At 41.0% G+C, this 23,251-nt stretch overlaps 1 protein-coding gene across 1 annotated transcript in view; it reads right to left on the bottom strand.

Annotated features, from left to right (window-relative positions):
- LOC132898587 (alpha-actinin-2-like) overlaps positions 1–22,805 on the bottom strand; it is a 78,400-nt gene extending 55,595 nt beyond the window's left edge. Inside the window, exons 1-4 of the mRNA XM_060940300.1 lie at positions 22,519–22,805; positions 6,650–6,764; positions 3,178–3,297; positions 1,274–1,360 (exon numbers count right to left, since the gene is read on the bottom strand). Coding sequence (XP_060796283.1) covers positions 1,274–1,360; positions 3,178–3,297; positions 6,650–6,764; positions 22,519–22,665 — 469 coding nt within the window. The 5' untranslated portion in view covers positions 22,666–22,805. The remainder of the gene's footprint in view (positions 1–1,273; positions 1,361–3,177; positions 3,298–6,649; positions 6,765–22,518) is intronic.
- Between the last annotated feature and the right edge of the window lie 446 nt (positions 22,806–23,251).

The following is a 23,251-nucleotide window of genomic DNA, read 5'->3' as shown; positions in this document are numbered from 1 at the left end:
GTACATCTGGCAGATTTTGTTATTGCTAACATATGAAAAATTGGGCCATGGGCAGTCTTTAAATATATTAATATACATTTTATTCACCCAGTATTTTCATTTCACTCTAATCCAGGAGTTCCTAAACTTTTGGGCAAATGATCCCAGATCGATTTTATATATATTTTTTGAACACCCTAGATTTATTTATTTATTTATTTATTTATTTATCCCATTCCAGATTTATAATATAAGACTACTGTAACATTTTATATCAGTACCATATTGTATGTGTAATAGAAGTAGCGAAAAACAAAATGAATATACTTTGTAATGATTAATGTAGTGGTTAGCACTGTTGCCTCATAGCAAGAAGGTTCTGGGTTCAAGCCCAGCAGCCAACAGGGGCCTTTCTGTGTGGAGTTTGCATGTTCTCCCCGTGTCTGCGTGGGTTTCCTCCGGGTGCTCCAGTTTCCCCCAAAGACATGCAGGTTAGGCTAACTGATGGCTTTAAATTGACCGTAGGTGTGAATGTGAGTGTGAATGGTTGTCTGTGTCTATGTGTCAGCCCTGTGATGACCTGGCGACTTGTCCAGGGTGTACCCCGCCTTTCGCCCGTAGTCAGCTGGGATAGGCTCCAGCTTGCCTGCGACCCTGCACAGGATAAGCAGCTACAGATAATGGATGAATTTTAAAATATTAGCATACTAAATCTGTCTGTGATATTTCTTATATTAATCTGAAAAATAATTAAATGAAACATAAGAGGAGACCGTGGGTTTGTCTTGCAACCCCATGTATAGCTCATCTCTTTCATCTCATTATCTCTAGCCGCTTTATCCTGTTCTACAGGGTCGCAGGCAAGCTGGAGCCTATCCCAGCTGACTACGGGCGAGAGGCGGGGTACACCCTGGACAAGTCGCCAGGTCATCACAGGGCTGACACATAGACACAGACAACCATTCACACTCACATTCACACCTACGCTCAATTTAGAGTCACCAGTTAACCTAACCTGCATGTCTTTGGACTGTGGGGGAAACCGGAGCACCTGGAGGAAACCCACGCGGACACGGGGAGAACATGCAAACTCCGCACAGAAAGGCCCTCGCCGGCCACGGGGCTCTTGCTGTGAGGCGACAGCGCTAACCACTACACCACCGTGCCACCCCCCATGTGTAGCTAATTTGTAAAAAAAATTAGGTGCTTGCCATTGCAAGTTTGGGAACCCCTGCGCCAATAAATACTAATTGATTGATTTTTTTAAATCATAAGGTGCATTTTCATTTCTCACCGTCCACTGAGATGTCCTGGATGGCGAAGCGGAGGATAATGGTCCAGATCATTCCCAAAGTCATCTTTACATTTCCATCAACAATCTCTAAAAAACATATAAAGTAACACATGACTCCTAACTACCCGGCCCAAAGTGGAATGCAAATTATTTAATTTATTTTCTCTGATTGTGCTTATTGTTTTTGATTTTCTTGTGTTCGCTGTCAATCATACTTTCATCTTGTAATCTGTTTAGACACACTACAGTCACTCCACTGACAGGTTGAGATGATTAACTATAATATGCAGGGCCTGATCCAGCTCTCACTAACAGCGTGAGCCAGAAAGATTTTGGGGAGGGGGGGGGGGGCAATACACACACACACACACACACACACACACACACACACACACACACACACACACACAGGGTTAGTCAAAATTATGTTCACACTAATGGATTATTTTTCTTCTGCAGATAGACGTATGCCATGGGTGACAGATTAACACTGGAGCAAAGAAGAGTGGTTGCAAGCTTGATGGAAGTGTATGGTTTGCCAACCATAGTCCGTTGAAAGTTTGCAGAATGATTTGCAGGACAAGACCCACCAAACTGTTTAACGATTTATCGTGTCTACGCAAAGTTTGTGAAGACTGGATCGGTAACGGACAACTACCAAGGAAATGCGGGACGGCCCAGACCAGGTAGAAGTGCTTTGAACACTGCTGTTGTGCAGGAAGCCATATTGCAGAGTCCATCAAAATCGACCACACGGTGTAGTTTGGAAACAGGGATTCTGCATAAAACAGTGTGGCGAATCTTCACACAGGACCTCGGGATGCGACCGTACCACATCCAAGTCGTCCAAGCTTTGACAGCGGCGCAAAAGCGTGTTCATGTGGAATGCTGCCAGATTTTAGCCGAAATGATGACTATCCAACCAGACATTGTGAATCAGATGGTATTCAACGATGAAGCCACTTTTCACACAAGTGGACATGTTAACCGACATAACACCATCTTCTGGGGTACGGAAAATCCATGCATCATGCACGAATGTGACTCCCCAAAGGTGAATGTGTGGTGTGCCGTGACCGCTGCTGGTGTAATTGGGCCCTACTTTTTTGACACCCCAACAGTGACATCAGACGTCTACTTACAGATGGTGCAGCAGTATGCCACTGATAACAGACTGGCAGGGTATTTCCAACAGGATGGCACACTGCTGTATTTTGGCTGTACTGTTCATGCTTATCTTGACCACACATTTCCAGGTTGATGGATAGGTCGCGGTGGACCATTGTCGTGGCCTCCACACTCCCCTGATTTGACGCCCTGTGATTTCTGGTTATGGGCTGAAGGAGTGCGTGTATAGCAGGAAAGTTGGTGATATCAATGACCTCAAGGACAGAATAAGGACTGTGGTATCATCTATTCCCAGCGAAATGTGTGCCCGGGTTTTAAATGGTACTGTTGCTTACTGGTTTTTGTGTGTTGAACACAATGAGACCGTCCTGTTAATCATCTTGCACATATACTTGCTTTGTGAATAAATGGTTTTGACCATTTAAGTGTTAACATAATTTTGACTAACCCTTTTTTCTCTCTCATACCCTCGGGTGGGTGGGCTAGCCTTGTGATTGGGTGGGCCAGGGCCCCCCCCCCCATAGAGCCAGGCCCAATAATATGCATAACTACAATATGATTTCAAGCCAGCAGCTGAAAAAACATTGAACTTTAATCTAATATGAGTCTATTTCTTTGTGTGTTGATTTAGAGAGGCAAGCGCAACTACAGCCAGTGGTATTATACAGTATTTAGAAACTCTGTAAAGGTAATACATTGCCGTTAAATGCTCTTTAGCTTGCATTAGCTGTGATAAGCAACAGTAACTATCATCACAAGAAATGCTGGTTTATTACCTTCAGCTCCGATGGACACCAACTTTACCCCTTTACTGGTGATGTACTCCAGGGCTTTGTTCACATTGGCTATTTTGTGAAATCGCATTTTTCCTCTGTCTGGCTTAGACAGCCTTTCACCTAAAGACAAAGACAGACACTTTTACACTCAGTTTCTGACTCTTATGGTTCTATCCAAAAGCAGTGCTCAATTATCACTCACTGTAATACCGCACATGTCAACCCTGACCTCAATCAAAATTACTTTCTTTTCCCAACATTATAATTTATCCATTTGTGGAGGCAGAGACAGGATCGAGTCCCGGTCTGTGAACGGAGAAAGCAGTCGGGGAGGGAAGTAATACAGAGGTCTTGCCTGCGACGGATTTAATTCATGAGTGTGCTCTGTGTTGTAGTGAACGGCCGGAAACGTAAAAGGAGGAGAGCCGAGAGACGAAAGAGAGAGAAAAGTCGTGATCTAGCACAGAGCTGTGTGTATCAAAACCATGGTGTGCATGCTGAAGTTGCTGAGCGCATCTCTGAAAAGTGTAGAGTGAAGCAAAGTGTGAATAAACGCAAGTAAAACAGACCCCCCGTCCCCATCTCTTCTTCAGTCTCTCGAACCTCTGCCTTTGTGTATATTGCACGCCTAAATAAGCACATTTGGGTTTTTTTTCCAACTGAAATCTGCATTCATTTATTTATTTCAAATATGGCACCACTGTTATACAACTAATACTTGTTACTTGTACACTCATCACTGAAACTTGTTAACAAACCGAAATCTCACTGAAGAGTGACTTTAACCTTGCGACGTTATATTTTTGCCATATCATAGACTATCTGGTGTATGTACAGTCAAGTCCAAAAGTCTGAGACCACACTGAAAATTTGGGATTTTTTTTTCCCTTTGAAATTGGACATAAACAGAAGGTTTGAGAATTTTGAAATATCAAAATGAAGAAAGGAAACACTTAAGAAAGTTCAATATTTACTTCTATGTCCCTATTTAAAAGGAAACAAATTTGTGATACTGACCATGTAAACTCAGATTTTCCTCAAGCTGAATCTCTTCTATAAAAGCATGTGTTCAGACGACACTCAGATGGATTTCATCTCAAATGGATCTGTACAAACCTGGAGTCCAATTGTGAAATTCATGTAAATATTTTAAAGCTAGACAGCCTTTCGATTTCATAAAATCGGTGAAGTTTAGTTCCGTCTGAAATGTGGTCATTGTGATATATGTTTATTTCTGTAATATCTCACAAAATATCAGGCCATTCTGTTTTGTAGCTGGGAAGTTATTTAATTTGAGGGGATTAAAGCAAATAATGTGCATGAAATCGCTCGCTTCGCGCAGTCAAGCAGACGGAGGAAGTCCGTGTGTGTGCGCATGCGCAGGTTTACCTTTGAGCGTGCACTGACAGTTCCATCATTCTGTCGCTAAACGAACAGCTGATCACACCAAGGCGCTCGCTGAGCACCGATATTTATTAGTTTGGTCCTGCATTTCCTTTCCTTCGTATATAACATAACGTCTTTTCTTATTGCTTTCTTTCCGTTACTGTAGTCAGTCTTTCACATTTCATTCGCACACTCATATCCTCCATTTTTCTCTCCTGTTTCAAATTTGTATCCCACAATGCCTTGCGCGAACGGGGAAAGCCCACCATGTAATGCATTACGTAGTATCTTGTATTGGGTCATGGTGAAGCAGGAAAAAATAGTGGAGAATTTAGGGCCACGTGGCTCTAAATTCATTAATTGTTCTCTCAAAAAAAACTAATAAATTTGGAAGTCTGTGATTCGAATTCAGTAGCTTTCGGTCCATTTAACAAAAATAATTGGGTGTTGAGAAAAATTATTTTTATGACCTACACTTGAAAAATCTGAAAGGTAGTCTAGCTTTAAAGAGTCTATTTTTCACTCAACAACAACAACAACAACAATAATAATAGTTGCTAATTTAATTTGTAATGAAATTAGCTGCATTAAATTAGAAAAGAATGGAAAACAGAAGTACTTTCACAAATGCTCTCAGACTTTTAGACCCCACTGTATGTGTAGTTTTATAAACTGTATATAATGTGTTATAGGCAATATTTTTGTGTTTCTGAGCTAGTAAAAAGATCGTTGTTGTTGTAGTAACACAGTTTTTGGCCCTGAATTATTAACTTCTCATTTCATCTCATTATCTGTAGCCGCTTTATCCTGTTCTACAGGGTCGCAGGCAAGCTGGAGCCTATCCCAGCTGACTATGGGCGAAAGGCGGGGTACACCCTGGACAAGTCGCCAGGTCATCACAGGGCTGACACATAGACACAGACAACCATTCACACTCACATTCACACCTACGCTCAATTTAGAGTCACCAGTTAACCTAACCTGCATGTCTTTGGACTGTGGGGGAAACCGGAGCACCCGGAGGAAACCCACGCGGACACGGGGAGAACATGCAAACTCCGCACAGAAAGGCCCTCGCCAGCCACGGGGCTCGAACCCGGACCTTCTTGCTGTGAGGCGACAACGCTAACCACTACACCACCGTGCTGCCTAATTAACTTGTAGTCTTGAAATATTAAACCTTCTTTAAAAATAACCACCATGTCATGTGGTGGTTATTTTTTAAATAATGCAATGATATGCAGTTAATAACGGGCGGCACAGTGGTGTAGTGGTTAGCACTGTTGCCTCACAGCAAGAAGGTCCGGGTTCGAGCCCCGTGGCCGGCGAGGGCCTTTCTGTGCGGAGTTTGCATGTTCTCCCCGTGTCCGCGTGGGTTTCCTCCGGGTGCTCCGGTTTCCCCCACAGTCCAAAGACATGCAGGTTAGGTTAACTGGTGACTCTAAATTGAGCGTAGGTGTGAATGTGAGTGTGAATGCTTGTCTGTGTCTATGTGTCAGCCCTGTGATGACCTGGCGACTTGTCCAGGGTGTACCCCGCCTTTCGCCTGTAGTCAGCTGGGATAGGATCCAGCTCGCCTGCGACCCTGTAGAACAGGATAAAGAGGCTAGAGATAATAAATAGATGGATGGATGCAGTTAATAATAATAACTTAAAAAATCATATTAAAAATAATTTATTTTAAACTTTAAAAGCAGCATGCAAATGTAATTATACACGGCACAGACTTGTGTCACTTATCTATCCCGAGTCACATAAAGTACTTTGTTTTGAAATGGATAAAATAAATCACAATCCCACCTTACCTTTGAATAGTTTTAGACCAAACTTCGTAGCATCTTTAATGCTTTTAGGAACAGCATTTTCTCTCATCATTTGTGATTCTTCCTCACTTACCGTGATGAAGCGATCGGACGCCATTTTGCCCAGTCGCTCGAGGTGATTATTGAGAAATAGTCTGCATTTCTTGACCAATCAGCGCACACGATTTTCTATAAATCACCTGCGTATTTACACTTATAACATTTATTACACAATTGCAAAGTTCATTAATATGAATACACAGAGTGAAAATGGCTCTCAGTACCTGAGATGAGTTCCAGAAGGAGCATCAACTTGAGTCCATTGCGGAAATCCTCCTCTATGTTCTCAATCTGAGTCCCAGCCTTACGCAGATGTGAGTTGCACCATGCAGTGAAAGTCTGAGACACCAGATTGAGAGATGGACAAATGAGAGAGAGAGAGAGAGAGAGAGAGAGAGAAAGGCTTTAGAGTTAACACATTTTAAGCATTTCCTTAAATATGTATGCATATGGGCGGCATGGTGGTGTAGTGGTTAGCACTGCCGCCTCACAGCAAGAAGGTTCTGGGTTCGAGCCCAGTTGCCGACTGGGGCCTTTCTGTGTGGAGTTTGCATGTTCTCCCCGTGTCCGCGTGGGTTTCCTCCGGGTGCTCCGGTTTCCCCCACAGTCCAAAGACATGCAGGTTAGGTTAACTGGTGACTCTAAATTGACCGTAGGTGTGAATGTGAGTGTGAATGGCTGTGTGTCTCTATATGTGACGATCTGGCGACTTGTCCAGGGTGTACCCCGCCTCTCATCCATAGTCAGCTGGGATAGGCTCCAGCTTGCCTGCAACCCTGCACAGGATAAGCGGTTATAGATAACGGATGGATGGATAGATCTATGTGTATGTAACAAATGTAACACTTTTCACTCCATTACCAATCACACTGATTCAGATTAAACACAATGGGCTATGCCTACTCGCTGCATGAAACTGTTAACACGTCCCCCGCTGCATCACCCCCTCACTGTCATAACTACGGTACATACTTTTCCCAGACAGACAGACAGACTCTTTGAAAAATATATCATCATTTTGAATTTGATGCCAGCAACATCTCATCTCATCTCATTATCTGTAGCCGCTTTATCCTGTTCTACAGGGTCGCAGGCAAGCTGGAGCCTATCCCAGCTGACTACGGGCGAAAGGCGGGGTACACCCTGGACAAGTCGCCAGGTCATCACAGGGCTGACATATAGACACAGACAACCATTCACACTCACATTCACACCTACAGTCAATTTAGAGTCACCAGTTAACCTAACCTGCCAGCACGCGGACACGGGGAGAACATGCAAACTCCACACAGAAAGGCCCTCGCCAGCCACGGGGCTCGAACCTGGACCTTCTTGCTGTGAGGCGACAGCGCTAACCACTACACCACTGTGCCGCCTGCCAGCAACATGTTTCAGAAAAGTTGGAACAGTGGCATGTTTACCACTGTGTTGCATCACTTCTAACTGTAAACATTGTAACTGTAAACTGTAACTTCTAACACTGTAAACATTTGGGAACTGAGGAGACCAAGTGATGTAGTTTTGAAAGTGAAATTTGAAATGTTGTCCCATTCTTGCCTGATATACAGTTTCAGTTGCTGAACAGTCCGGGGTCTACTTTGTCATATTTTGCGCTTCATAATGCCCCAAATGTTTTAAATAGGAGACAGGTCTGGACTGCAGGCAGGCCAGTTTAGCCCCTGGACTCTTTTACTATGGAGCCATGCAATGTGTAATATGTGCAGAATGCAGTCTGGCATTGTCTTGCTGAAATAAATAAAACCTCCCCTGGAAAAGACATCGTCTGGATAGCAGCATGTTGCTCTGAAACGTTTATATATCAATTCAGCATTAATTATGCCTTCCCAGAGGTACAAGTTACCCATGTCATGTGCACTTAAGCTCCCTCGTACTATCACAGATGCTGGCTTTTGAACTGTGCACTGATAACAAGCCGGATTGGTCCCTCTCTTCTTTCGCCTGGAGGACACAGTGCCCATGATTTCGAAAAAGAATTTCTATTTTTGATTCGTCAGACCTCGGGACAGTTTTCCACTTCGCCACAGTCCATCGTAAAAGAGCTCGGGCCAAGAGAAGGTGGTGGTGTTTCTGGATATTGTTGATATTTGTGGATGCAGTGACAAAATGTGCTCACAGATGATGGTTTTCTGAAGTGTTCGGAAATTTAAACAGTGTTTATCAAGAAGCTATAAACTACCCAGGTCCAGTGTAAAAGTTTGGCTACACTATTCATTTAATTTTTTGTATTTCTTGTGCGTCTTATTTAATGTTGGATCCTTAGTGCAATATGCTGATAACAGAATAATAAGCAAAATGAACTCTTCTGAACTCTTCTGAATTCTGTGCAATCCATTCAACTTAACAGTCTGTCAATTAGTTTTCAGAGGATTCACAGGATTTACAAGATATTAAATGCAAGTTTTCGGTGATTCACAGGACATGCGAACGCCTGTGGAATATTATTTCTTACAAAGAGAATCATTCTTAGCCTTCAGTAACGATCAAATCATATTACAACTCAAAACAAAGGGTGGAGGTTAAGTTGGACAGAAGAACATTTGTTATGTCAGCGTCAGCTGTGTTGTGTGCCACGACTATAATAAATTAACCTCATGCTGAAATTTGTTCCAGGCTCGCAGCCCTGGCCTGCATGTCACGTAAAAACAGTGCTTGTCAATCAACATTTGAGATAACACCAAATGGGTTGGATTTAAATACCCCTGGATGACATTTAAGGTCACACAGGATGCTATATACAGAGAAAATAACCATTACACTGGATACAAGGCAGCAGTATATCCAACCAATCTATTATCTTGACTTACTTTGACTTACTACAGTACTGTGCAAAAGTCTTAGGCCTCTTTTTTTTCATACAAAGTTTGATATAGATTTCTGTTTTATGACTTCTACATTATCGAGTCAAAACATTACAAAAACATTTCAGAGTTCCAAACGTTCGTTTTGTTTTCCAGCACAAAATTAAAGTGCATATCACGGGTAAATTCAGGAGCAAGATCAATGTAATTCTCCTATTTTATATTCAACTTTGGTCAAATATCTGTCACATTTTGCATTTTGTGCAATTTTTTTTTACCTTGTGCAATACCAGAAAAATTCAGTTGAAATCAAACCATTTGAGGCGAATTGGTCCGCCTCTGAAAAAACTTGGCATTTGGATTTCCCGGCAAACATTGATTTTCGTGACGTCGCGTGCGGGACGCCTCCTTCTGAATCCTACGTCAGCGCTGGTTTGTTTATGAGAAAACGACCTGGTGGTTTTCTGCAAATTTCTTCAACGTTATCGCGTAATTATTAAAATGGTTAACAGATGTATCGTAGGAGGGTGTAGCAACACCAATCTTGATGGGATTAGTACTCATCGCTTCCCAAAAGACCGGACAATGAGAGAGAAATGGGAGCGCTTGGGCTACACAGGCTGTGCACTGAAACCGTGCAAAGCTCTCGCAGCCTGCTGGCGCTTCCGCAGGTGACGTCACGAATCTGGCTCCAGACTCCCTTGGGATTTTTCCAGACGCGTTTTGTTATTTTATTTTTTTCTGCTGTAGACAGATGGCCTTGTGCAAAATTACCCTTCTGGATGAGTGTGTAAAGGGACATACTTTCATATTAAAAACCCCCGAAATTGGTCCAGAATATGCACTTTAAATGTTACAGAAAAGACAATGCTTGTATCTGAGCAGCATATTGCATAAGAGATCACTTTCCAGATTAAAAAAGAAAACGTAATGAAGGCTGCTGGGTTTTGGTGCAAAATTAAGACGCAAGTGTGACAGTCAAAGTGTCCAGAAGAACTGTGGCCGGTTCTGTAAGATGCTCAGTAAAACCTACAGCTTGGGACATTTCCTCATGAAACTGCACTCATTGCACCTCAGATTACTATTTTTTTATTTTTATTTTAAACCAAAGGGTCATCTCACACCAAATACTGACTTTGTTTCATTTATTATGGCTTATTGCTTACTGTCTATCGTTTTTTTTTTAATGTTGAAACATTTCATTTAATTTCAGCCATTTTTGGTCGACAGCATTTCTTTACATATGCCTAAGACTTTTGCACAAACAGAAATGTTAAAAACTTGAAGGTGAACTTGAAGCTGATTGAGTTGTATATAGATATTTCTAATTAACTAGGCTATACAAAGTGCGATATTCACAGAGATACTTCGAAAAAAATAATAAACCAGAATACCACAGAATATACAGGATGTCCCCAAAAAATTTACTCACATTTTGACTCCTCATAACTCATTGGATTTTTCATTTCTTTTCAGATCAAATTAACCCTAATAATGGCAGAAGTATGACTATGTTTTGAAGAAAGAAAATTTATCATAAAGTGCTACTGGAAGCACGAAAACATCATGGAAGTGCAAAGACAATTTAGAAGACATTTTCACAAAGATCCACCAATGCAATGCACCATTGCTCGCATCCGAGATAAGTTTGAATCAGATGGAACTGTGCATGACGTCCATAAGGAGCGTTCGGGAAGCCCACGGTCATCACCCAGCCCCGCAAAAGACAATCAATTGCTGGAAAGCCTCAACCGATCCCACAGAAATCTGTATGGCAAATGGCTCGTAAGACAGGAATCCCCAAATCAAGCGCCCATCACATTTTTAAGCAAGTTCATTGGAAATGTTACATTCCAACTTTAATCCATGCTCTAAATGAAGATGATCCTGAGTGAGTACAATTTTTTGGGACACCGTGGATTTTGTGCAACCATTACCTACTTGTGACGGAGATAAAACATGCATGGAGGATTGGGCTTTTAAGAGCTTTTATTACAAAAAAAAAATTGATGATAGAGAAGATTTTATTTACAAGCGATTAAGGACTGAAAATATGGTTCCTGAATGAGAAAACGAAGAAAAAGAAAGGGGGTTTGGGGAGGAATATCAGAAGGTATTTCAAGTCAGCAATTAAATCATTACATTACAGGCATTTAACAGACGCTCTTATCCAGAGCGACATACAACATACCCAGAGCAGCCTGGGGAGCACTTGGGGGTTAGATGCCTTGCTCAAGGGCACTTGAACCATTCCTGCTGGTCCAGGGAATCGAACCGGTGACCTTTTGGTCCCAAAGCTGCTTCTCTAACCATGAAGCCATGGCTTAAAAAATCAAATTCTATCCTCTTCCACCATACATATAACATTCTTAAAGCACCATATAGATTTTATTCCTGATGGTCGTGAGCTCATTCACATCTTTATAAAAACGGCAGTGAATTAGTACACACGGTTTAACTAGTGTAGCGTAGACCAGGAATACACTTCAGCCTGAGACATTTTTAATTCTGTTCCTACGACTCATGAATATGGCCATTTTGGCTTGACTGATGATAACGTTTACGAGTTGGCGTTTAGCTTTGTGCTTCAGGGAATATCTGTACCTTCGAATGAAAATGTCCATAGAAACCTTCTCATTCCTTCTCATGAAGCATGTGAAACAAATGATGCAGCACAGCAAATAAAGGTTTTAGTCTTATGCGGTTCATGAAAGCATGAAAAATAGTTTCTCTGTTGCCACAGAAAGGACATTCACTCCTGACGCTGGGATTCAAAACACTGACAAAAGAGTGCTACAGGATTTATAAAGTGTCCTTCACTGTGGGTTATCCTCTGTTCTTAGGTAAAATTTATCTGCCAGGGTGTATTGGGTAATTTCTCGGAAGTTTTTTTTTTGTTAAAAGACGTGACATACAGCTTGTATCACGATTTTCTTGTCAGTGTTCAGAGAGAAAGAGACAGAAATATCCTGGGCAATTTTTACGAGACCGTCAATGACAGCGTAGCTCACTCCGGCCCCGTCTAGTCCAGAAGGAACGATCTAAAATGGGCCACCTTAATGTCCAATAAATGTTACAAGCTATAAACACGATATACAAGCTCTATATAGAAGCGATATCCACCCTAGGAATACCGACCTATTTGCCAGAAAGAATCCAAAACGGCGAGAAATTGACCGAGAAGAAGCGATTTTTGTTGCTCATTAAGGCTTAGTCCATAACTTCATTAATAATTGTAATTCAGCAAATCTGGATAGAAGTTATACTGTATGCACCCTAGGTACCCCTACCTTCATGCCAGAAAGAATCAAAATCGGTGAAGAATCGAGGGAGAAGAAGCGATTTGTTTGGAAACTGCTTGTTAAGTATTGATTAATTACTCCATATCTACATTATTAATTGTAATTAAGCAAATCTGGGGAGAAGTTATAGCATATGCACCCCAGGCAGACCTACCTTCCTGCCAAAAAGCATAAAAATCAGTGAAGAATTGAGAGAGAAGAAACGATTTTCGTGAAATGTGGACGATGGATGACTGACAAACGACGGACAACACATGCTGGCATCAACTCATCACCTGTCGGCCAGATGAGCAAATAAACTATAATATATGAACATGACGAAGAGTGTGCAGCTTTTCAGAAACAGATCTATGCGACCCAAATTGTTTGAATAGGCCATATGGGCTGACAGGTCACTGCTATGGCATTCATTTCGATCCCCATAACACTTCAGTAAATGAAATATAGTATGTTAAAGCAACGAGCCACTCAATGAAGGCTTATATTAGGTTTATATGCAGTTGTATATTATATTTTTATGTTCACAGTTGAGATTTTAATATTCGCAATCCAGACAGTCTTTCAGAGTCACTTCACTTGGCAGGTCCAAACAGCAAACAGGTGTTCCATTTTATTACAAACGATCCACTTAGGACACACACACACACACACACACACACACACACACACACACACACACACACACTTTCTGACTATTAAACTCCACAATGCAACATGCCTGTGTGTGTGTGTTCATGCCTTAGGGAAGGTGACACCCTGTGGAGATGGACAGTTCCCCAGGCCCTGTGCTCCAAGGTTAAAATTAGTCGCTGTTGTGTTCATTCTGATCTCCAGAACGTCCTCAAACTGCTGACAGTCTTTGCGGCATGCACATTGCCGGGATGGCGCAGTTGGAAAGCTGCTTGCTATTGAGCTCTATTGTTAGATAGCTCAGGGCACACTCCAACACACACACACACACTCTTTACCGGTACATGATGTGGGCACTACATTTCAATTATATTGCTGCTTGATCTAATCATGTTCATTTCTGCAACAGTCAAATTGTGAATAAATATGAGTCAAGGTGAAGCCGCACACACCTGAGCCTCGGCCTGTAGTCAAGATCAGAGGTGGACAAAATACCCAACTTCATTACTTCAGTCAAAGTACAGATCCCGCTGGTCAAATGTTATTCCGATACAAGTGAAAGTTGTCCAGTAAAATTTTTACTTAAGTTAAAGTACTGAACTACTTGCTTGTAAAAATACTTACCGGTAAGTATTAAAAGTACATTTTCGGTCAACACATTGTTGTATTATTGCCACAACGCTTACAAAACCTAACGCCGTTACCAAAGACAGAAATGTGAATTCACAAAATGAACGCATGCTGTGCCAACATGGTGGTTTTAACGTTAAGCTAGCTAGTCAGTGAAACTCCACCTGACATGCTAGCAAACTCTTTTCAAACTCGAAATCATATTGGGTAGCTAACGCTACTAGAAAAGAGAGATTTCTACATTCTGTTTATTTGGCAAGATTATGCTAAAGCACATTTCTAAAAGGACTTCAGATACGTTGACGTTATTCATGTTAGCATAACTCTGTTTTTATATGCTAACTAACAGTGTCCAAGTTAGCTAGCTAGTATGTGTTAACATTGGCCGTGGACAAGGCGATGGCTACTTGGCGGGCAAATCCATAGAAAGTCATTTGACTAACCAGACTGCATAGCTATTGCAACAATACCGCAAGCTGGAAAAGCACAGACAACTTCATTGCAAGCTTTCTCTTGGAATAAAACGTTTACATCCCTCAATATGCTTCCGCAGGTTGGATGGCGAGTTTTTGTAGGCCGTGATGTGGTTCGTTTTCGGCAAACAAAGCAAAAATTTAAACGAAATGAATCTTTAATCCTTTCAGAAAACTGAAACATGGGTTCATGGACCATGAGTGTGTGCATTCCCCAGAAGAACCACCTCCTTCAATTCTGCCATCAACTGTTTGTGTTCAAATAACGCTGCTGAAAAATTACTGAACTTGATTTTATACAGTCTGTGGACGTGACGTGACCCTAGTGATTACTGATAGGCTCTCAGTGTCACCTGCGAAACAAACAATTACATTTTAGAAAAGAAAAGAAAAAAACCAACACTTTCAAAGCCGCTTCATAGTAACGAGTAACGAGGACCTTGATAGAAATGTAGTGGAGTGAAAAGTACAATATTTGCTTTTCAAATGTAGTGAAGTTAAAGTCATAAGTTTAAAAAAAAAATACTCAAGTAAAGTACAGATACTCAAAAAGTGTACTTAAGTACAGTACTCAAGTAAATGTACTTTGTTACTGTCCACCTCTGGTCAAGACCACCACTGTCAACTCTAAGACCAGGACAAGTGGAGATTGAGTAAAGACAGAGTTTTAAAGGGGTAGACACCAAGTCAAAATTGAGTCTTGAGGAAAGCAGGTCAAGATTGTCACTGAAACCAATCATAAACCTTTACTTTAGCTAGTTGGCTCCATTTGTGCATTGCACCAATGATTACCTTCACCAACTATACTGGAGGAGGTTATGTTTTCACCTCTGTTTGTTTGTTTGTTTGTTTGTTTGTTTGTTTGTTTGTCTGTTCCTAACATAACTCAAAAAATAGTGATCGGATTTTGATGAAAGGTGAGCCATCAGCCAAGGAACAATCGATTAGATTTCGATGCAAATCCGGATATGGATGGAAATCCAGGATTTGTTGGGCTGTTCCCAACGTAACTCAAAAAGTAATGAATGGATTTGGATGAAATTTGGTGGACAGCTTTAATATTATCCTCAGTTCAAGTGATTTGATGTTGATGTTGATAATATGTAGACTGGCAGAGGTATGCACCACGGGCGATTGCTCTAAGACAACGAGGGAGGCTCAGCCTCCTCTAAAAATGACGAACATCGTGTAGGATGAATTGCGCTAGGCTTATGTTATAGCTGACCTTATAACATTGCTATTTCAGATCCAGAATCATAGAAATATATGTGCTCAACCAAACTACAGTGCGAAATCATTCCGTTATAACTTTCCCCAGTTCGCCTAATGTGTGCGTGAGTTTTTCCCCCTCGTGACAGCGCGATACAGCCCAGCCTCAGTGCACTTCAATGGCATTGGGAGCTATGCGCTTTTCAATATCAAAATGCAAGACGGTTATTGGACAAATACTGCGAAAATGCCCGCCCACCGGACTCCCAGCCTCAGTGGACTTCAACGGCATTTGGGAGCTATGCGCTTGTCAATCTCAAAATGCAAGACGGTTATTGGACAAATACTGTGAAAATGCCCGCCTACGGACTCCGAGCCTCACATGGGAGGGACATGGCAAAGCTTTCCGCGAGGAGACTGGTGATTGGTGAAAGCGGCCGGATATTTTCTTTGATTGACAGCTCGTTTCAAATATAGACAGGCAGCGGTGAATTTCAGTTCAGGCCCATGCGGATTCGCAAGTGGTGTGGTGTATTGTAAGAGATCAGCTTACATTTCGATTTCATCCATTACATACGGTTTCTACCAGCTTTTTTAATTTGTATATATTTTCATTATAAATAAAGTGTAAATATAGTGTTGTCAAGTTTGCTATCTTAGTTCCAGAAATTTCGTTTATTTGAGTGACTGAACTTGAACTTGAGGGGGCTAGTCAGCTAGCAAGAAAGCTGCGCACGGATGCCAAGCATTGCTGATTTAATTTTGGTGAAGCCATTTGCCAGTCTTCCTTTCGAGGAAAAAATTAAAATTAAAGAGCAGGGTAGACCAACGCCTCAAATTGACTTGGTGAAAAAGGTAGGGAATAATACTCGTTCCTTTCAGCTCTCCTGGTACGAGAAAGTGAATTGGCTAACAGCAAGTGACCCACATCAACAACAGTAAATAGGCTACTTTAGTAATATGTCATGGATGGACCAAAAATATAGAATCTATTTAAAATGTTTATGCTGAGTATATTATATTGGAATATATATTTCTCTGGATATGAATTAAACACAGCTACAATTTGGAAAACATTTTTAAACAAAAACACAGCCGAGAACATTTCACACTACAGACCTGGATTAAAAGTGAAGGGTTATCAAAATTGTCAATAAAACATTTCTCAGTCAAAATAAGTAAAATATAGGGAAAGTGTGTTTGAACGAAATGTGTGGCACCCAGCTCTGTGTTTGGCTCCCCAAGGTCAGTGCTTGTGCCTATTCCAGAACACTCTGCTGTTACTGCTGAGGTTCCTGACAAAGAGCTGCTTTCAATAATGATAAATTTTTAAACAACATGCCACAATTTTAAAATATAAAATGTTAAAATATACCCCCCCCCAACACCACCATCATGTATATTGGACAGTCGGCTAATGGGGCAAAAGAACCTGTTATTTCACAGTTTGTGACCCTGCCAACAATCAGCCAGATCAGAGGCAAGAGTATGGGCAAAATTGATCTTTTTTCTTTTAAAATCTGGAAATATTGTAACCGACCAGCCTCCCCTGTTTGAAAGACTACCAGCCGCCACTGGTATGCACTCTACCGTGTGCCCTTCTAGTTAGACAATGTTTTCTAGAAGAAGGAATTACTTCTGGTCAAACTTAGTGCATATGAAAAGACAACATGGATGTTATTTCTACACAGTGGTGGTGCACTGGTTAATTTTTTTGTACTATTGCTCAGAAGGTCATAAGTTCACAAATCCCAGTATTGGGTCACTGTTGGACCCTTCAGCAAGGCATGCACACATGCACACACACAGGATTGGAAAGGTGACCCATTGTAACCCATAGGGTCAGTATTATAGAAGTGTTGATGTTATATATATTACAAATGATGAAGTTCTAGAACATGCTAAGTCTGAAAACATTGAGAACATACTTATCAGAAACACTGAGTGGGACATGTTGCACGTTTGCCAGATGACTGCTCAGTCAAAGCACAATTTTATGGTGAGCTGGCAGAAGGTTCTAGAAAGATCGGTCGTCCATTTCTTAGATACAAAGACACTATCAAGGATATTCTGAAATGTAGTGATGCACTACACATATGGAAAGACACTGTAACTAAGAGGTCGGAATGGCAGAAGTGCACTTACGACATATGCAAAAAGAGAGACAGTGACAGAAAGGAAGACAACAAATGAAGACGAGCCAAGCACCATGAGAAGAGAGCTTTGAAAGGAAAGGACACTAAGTGAATCAATGAACTGTTGATCACTTATTGACGTTCATCAGGAATTTTCACATCCATATTTATCGTCATTCGGACCTGACTATTTACTGTGTCTCTTGTAAACCCTCTTGTAATTTGTATTTACCCGTATCAGGTCTTAGGCGAATATATATATTTATTCTATCCACATTCACTGGATATAAGCAATCGCGTGCTCTGATTGGCTACTCTACTACTAGGATATCAGCTCATATACCATGAGTAGAGAAAAACAAAATGGTGGAGCGTGTTGCCAAACCAACTGAGGATGAAATAAAAACTCTACTCGAAAACAAAACCCCCAAAAATACCAAAAAAAGCAACAAAATATGGAATGAAAGTATTTGATGGTAAGAATGTATCTTTTTTTTTTTTTAGAATTATAATTATAGCATTTTTCACAAATTGCTCCTGTCATTTCACTGATTTGTTTACATTCTTCATCTTTAAGCATTAAAATTTGTTGAATTTTTTTTAAGACTGGTTCAAAAGCTCAAAGAAGTTTGAAAATTACAGAACTGAAATGTCCAAGGAAGAATTAAATAAACATCTAAAGCTATTCGAGACCTCGACACGACAGCAAGATGGCACTTTCTACAAATAAAGAAAGCAAAAACAACAACAGCAACAACACTAAAGTCAATTCATGCAGCCATCGATAGGTTTTCAAGAAGTCCGCCTAAGCAGAAATGATTTCCTCAGACGTTTTGTATAAAAATTTTATTTATCGAATTTGCAAAAAGTAAAAATAAAAATGCTCTGTTTCTGAAAATCCAGTGAATGTAGATAGAATAAAACAGTTATTCCACTCAATCTCGTTGTACATGGATTATAGACAACTCGGTGCTACGCGCCTCGTCGGCTATCAGCTCATGTACGACTCGATTTCGTAGAATAACTGTTTTATATATATATATGCTAATGTTATACATGTTATACTAATGCCAAAACAAATATCACCACAAGACCATTCTACACACACACACACACACACACACACACACACACACACACACACACACACACACACTTTATATATAGAAATGTCCTCATTTTCGAGAGAAAACAATTGTGGGTTTGACTACTGACTCAAAACGGCCAGAAACAAAGAACTTTCTCCTGAAACTCATCAGTCTATTCTTGTTCTGAGAAATGAAGGCTATTCCATGCGAGAAATTGCCAAGAAACTGAATATCTCCTCCAATGCTGTGTACTATTCCCTTCACAGAGCAGCACAAACTGGCTCTAACTGCAATAGAAAGAGGAGTGGAAGGCCCCGATGCACAACGGTGCAAGAGGATAAATTTATTAGAGTGTGTAGTTTGAGGAACAGACGTCTCACAGGTCCTCAACTGTCAGCTTCATGAAATGGGACCTGCAAAAGACCAGTCTCAACATCTACAGTGAAGAGGTGTATCTGGGAAGCTGACCTTCTCGGGAGAGTTGTGAAGAAAAAGCCCTATTTGAGAATGGCCAATAAAAAGAAAAGCTTGAGATGGGCAAAACAACACAGACACTGGACACAGGAAGATTGGAAAAAAAGTGTTATGGACAGACAAATCCAAGTTTGAGGTGTTCGGCTCACAAAAAAGAACATTTGTTACATGCAGACCAAATGGAAAGATGCTGCAGGAGCACTTGAAGCCATCTGTCAAGCATGGAGGAGGCAATGTGATGGTCTGGGGCTGCTTTGGTGGTGGTAAAGTGGGACATTTGTACAGGGTGAAAGGGACCTTGAAGAAGGAAGACTATCACTCCATTTTCATGTCATACCCTGTGGACAGCGCTTGATAGGAGCTAATTTTGTCCTACAACAGGAAAATGATCCAAAGCACACCTCCAAACTATGCAAGGACTATTTCGAAAAGAAGCAGACAGCTGGCATTCGGTCTATAATGGAATGGCCAGTACAGTCACTGGATCTCAACCCTATTGAGCTGTTATGGGAGTATGTAAGAAGTGCCCATCAAGACAATCCAACTGGTGGGAGGTGCTCCAGGAAGCATGTGGTGAAATCTCGTCAGATTATCTCAACAAATTGACGTCTAGAATGCTCAAGGTCTGCCAAGCTGTAATTGCTGCAAATGGAAGATTCTTTGATGAAATGATGAAAGTTAAAAAAAAAAAAAAAAAAAAAAAAAAATATATATATATATATATATATATATATATATATATATATATATATATATATATATATATACACACAGTGCCTTGCAAAAGTATTCATACCCCTTGAACTTTTTCACATTTTTCCACTTTACAACCACGAACTTAAAAGTTTTTTATTGAGATTTTATGTGATAGACCAACACAGAGCAGCACATACAGTAATTGTGAAGTGAAACAAAAATGATAAATGGTCTTCAAAATTTTAAACAAATAAAAATCTGAAAAATGTGGTGTGCATTAGTATTCAGCCCCCCTGTACTCTGATACCTCTAAATACAATCCAGTGCAATCACTTGCCTTCAGAAGTCATCTAATTAGTTAATAGAGTCCTACTGTGTGTAATTTACTCTCAGCATAAATACACTTGTTCTGTGAAGGCCTCAGTGGTTTGTTAGAGAACACTGAAGAACAAACAGCATCATGAAGACCAAAGAACTCACCAGACAGGTCAGGGAAGCTTCTGGAGAAGTTTAAAGCAGGGTTAGGTTATAAAAAAATATCCCAAGCTCTGAACAACTCAAGAAGCACTGTTCAATCCATCATTCAAAAATGGAAAAAGTATGGCACAACTGCAAACCTACCAAGACATGGCCGTCCACCTAAACTGACAGAGCGAGCAAGGAGAGCACTGGTCAGAGAAGCAGCCAAGAGGCCCATGATCACTCTGGAGGAGCTGCAGAAATCCACAGCTCAGGTGGGAGAATCTGTGCACAGGACAGCTATAAGTCGTACACTCCACAAATCTGGCCTTTTTGGAAGAGTGGCAAGAAGAAAGCCATTGTTGAAAGACAGGCATAATAAGTCCCGTTTGCAGTTTGCCAGAAGCCATGTAGGGGACACAGCAAACATGTGGAAGAAGGTGCTTTGGTCAGATGAGACCAAAGTTGAACTTTTTGGCCTAAATGCAAAGCGCTATGTGTGGCAGAAAACTAACACTGCTCATCACCCTGCACACACCATCCCCACTGTGAAACATGGTGGTGGCAGCATCATGCTATGGGGATGCTTTTCTTCAGCAGGGACAGGGAAGCTGGTCAGAGTTGATGGGAAGATGGATGGAGCTAAATACAGGGCAATCCTGGAAGAAAACCTGTTGGAGGCTGCAAAAGACTTGAGACTGGGAAGGAGATTCACCTTCCAGCAAGACAATGACCCTAAACATACAGCCAGAGCTACAATGGGATGGTTTAGATCAAAGAATATTCATGTGTTAGAATGGCCCAGTCAAAGTCCAGACCTAAATCCCATTGAGCATCTGTGGCAAGACTTGAAAATTGCTGTTCACAGACGCTCTCCATCCAATCTGGCTGAGCTTGAGCTATTTTGCAAAGAAGAATGGGCAAAAATTTCAGTGTGCAAAGCTGGTAGAGACATACCACAAAAGGTGGCTCTACAAAGTATTGACGCAGGGGGGCTGAATACTAATGCGCATCACATTTTTCAGATTTTTATTTGTTTAAAATTTTGAAGACCATTTATCATGTTCGTTTCACTTCACAGTTATGTGCTACTCTTTGTTGGTCTATCACATAAAATCTCAATAAAAAACTTTTAAGTTTGTGGCTGTAAGGTGGAAAAATGTGAAAAAGTTCAAGGGGTATGAATACTTTTTCAAGGCACTGTGTATATATATATATATATATATATATATATATATATATATATATATATATATATATATATATATATATATATTCTGTAGCCACTTATCCTGTGCAGGGTCACAGGATAAGCTGCTCCAGATGATCTCAGCTGACTATGGGCGAGAGGCGGGGTACACCCGGGACAAGTTGCCAGATCATCGCAGGGCTGACACACAGAGACAAACAATCATTCACAATCACATTCACACTTACGGTCAATTTAGAGCCACCAAAATTAGTCTAGCCTGCATGTCTTTGGGGGAAACCGGAGCACTCGGAGGAAACCCACACAGACATGGGGAGAACATGCAAACTCCGCACAGAAAGGCCCTCGCTGGCCACTGGACTCAAACCGCTGTGAGGCAGCAGTGCTAACCACTACACCACCATGCCACCCAAAGCAAGTAAACAAGTAAATAAATAAGATAGTAAGTAAGCAATATAGTAAATAAGTGAGTAAGATAGTAATTTAGTGAATCAGTGAGTAAGATAGGAAGTAAGCAATGAAATGAATAAGTCAGTAAGATAGTAAGTAAATATAGTGAATAAGTAAGATAGTAAATAAGTAAGTACAGTAAGTAAATACACACATAAAATTTATTTATTTATTTCAAATAAAAATCATCATTTCTAACTATGTCAATGACTATTTCTTATTCATTTTGTTATATTTTCTATTCCAACTCATTTCATTTTTTATTTTTATTTTTTTATGGAAAATAGGAAATTTCTAACTGACCCTAAACTTTTGAACAGTAGTCGATAGATAGATAGATAGATAGATAGATAGATAGATAGATAGATAGATAGATAGATAGATAGAGAAGTGTTAAGGTTATATACATTATACAAATGCCAAAACTGATATTACCGTAAGACCATTCTTCTTGTTCACACACACACACACACACACACACACACTCAGACAGAGGGCAGGGTGTTGTTGACTCCCACCTTGCGCTGTTGTTTCTCCCAGGCGGGGTCGAGCAGCAGGTCCCGGTCCCACTCATCCTCCTGCACCATGTACTCCTCCTGCATGTAGCCGTTATTGTACTGAATCTCTGTTTGTTTCATCGTCACCATGGTCGTCGCCATCATCATCTGACTGTCTCTTCTCACTCAAACCCAGGCCTGTGCACTCGGAGGTGTCTGATTCCCGGCTGTCCGATGCTTCTCACTCACACTGCCGTGAAACTCATGTGAGCTGCTTCTGCGTCACTTGCGAGCCTTATTTGGACACCAGGCGCTCGTGCGCGCGTGCCCTCCTATCACTTTGTCATGTCACATGAATGATGACCCTTCAGCCGGGTCAGCCCTGCTCACGGTGACCCTGAAACCTGAGAGGACCACCCAGGATATCAGAGCTTAAAGGAAAACTCCAGGAGTTTTTAACCTGCTCTCAGTGTTCTCATCTCTCTGGCTCCAAATATTATTCTGTACTGAGTTACAACACTAGAACCAACAACCACACAACTGCTGTACAGTGTAATCCTCTGGGGCAACCATCCGTATCAAAGGAAACTGCATGTATTCACCACTGACAGGCTCATAACCTGATTATAAATATCTGACTACATGGAAAGGACCCTTCCAGTGATACACCTACAGTTTTGGTCAGAAGTTTACATACAGTGACATGAATGTCATCTTGGATATGAATGTCTTGGCAATATTTGGGCTTTCAGTA

This window comes from Neoarius graeffei, chromosome 14 (genome assembly GCF_027579695.1).
Source record: "Neoarius graeffei isolate fNeoGra1 chromosome 14, fNeoGra1.pri, whole genome shotgun sequence".
NCBI classification, from domain to species: Eukaryota; Metazoa; Chordata; class Actinopteri; order Siluriformes; family Ariidae; genus Neoarius; species Neoarius graeffei.
The sequence above is the reverse complement of the archived record's forward strand: the minus strand, read 5'-3'. Positions and strand labels throughout refer to the sequence as shown.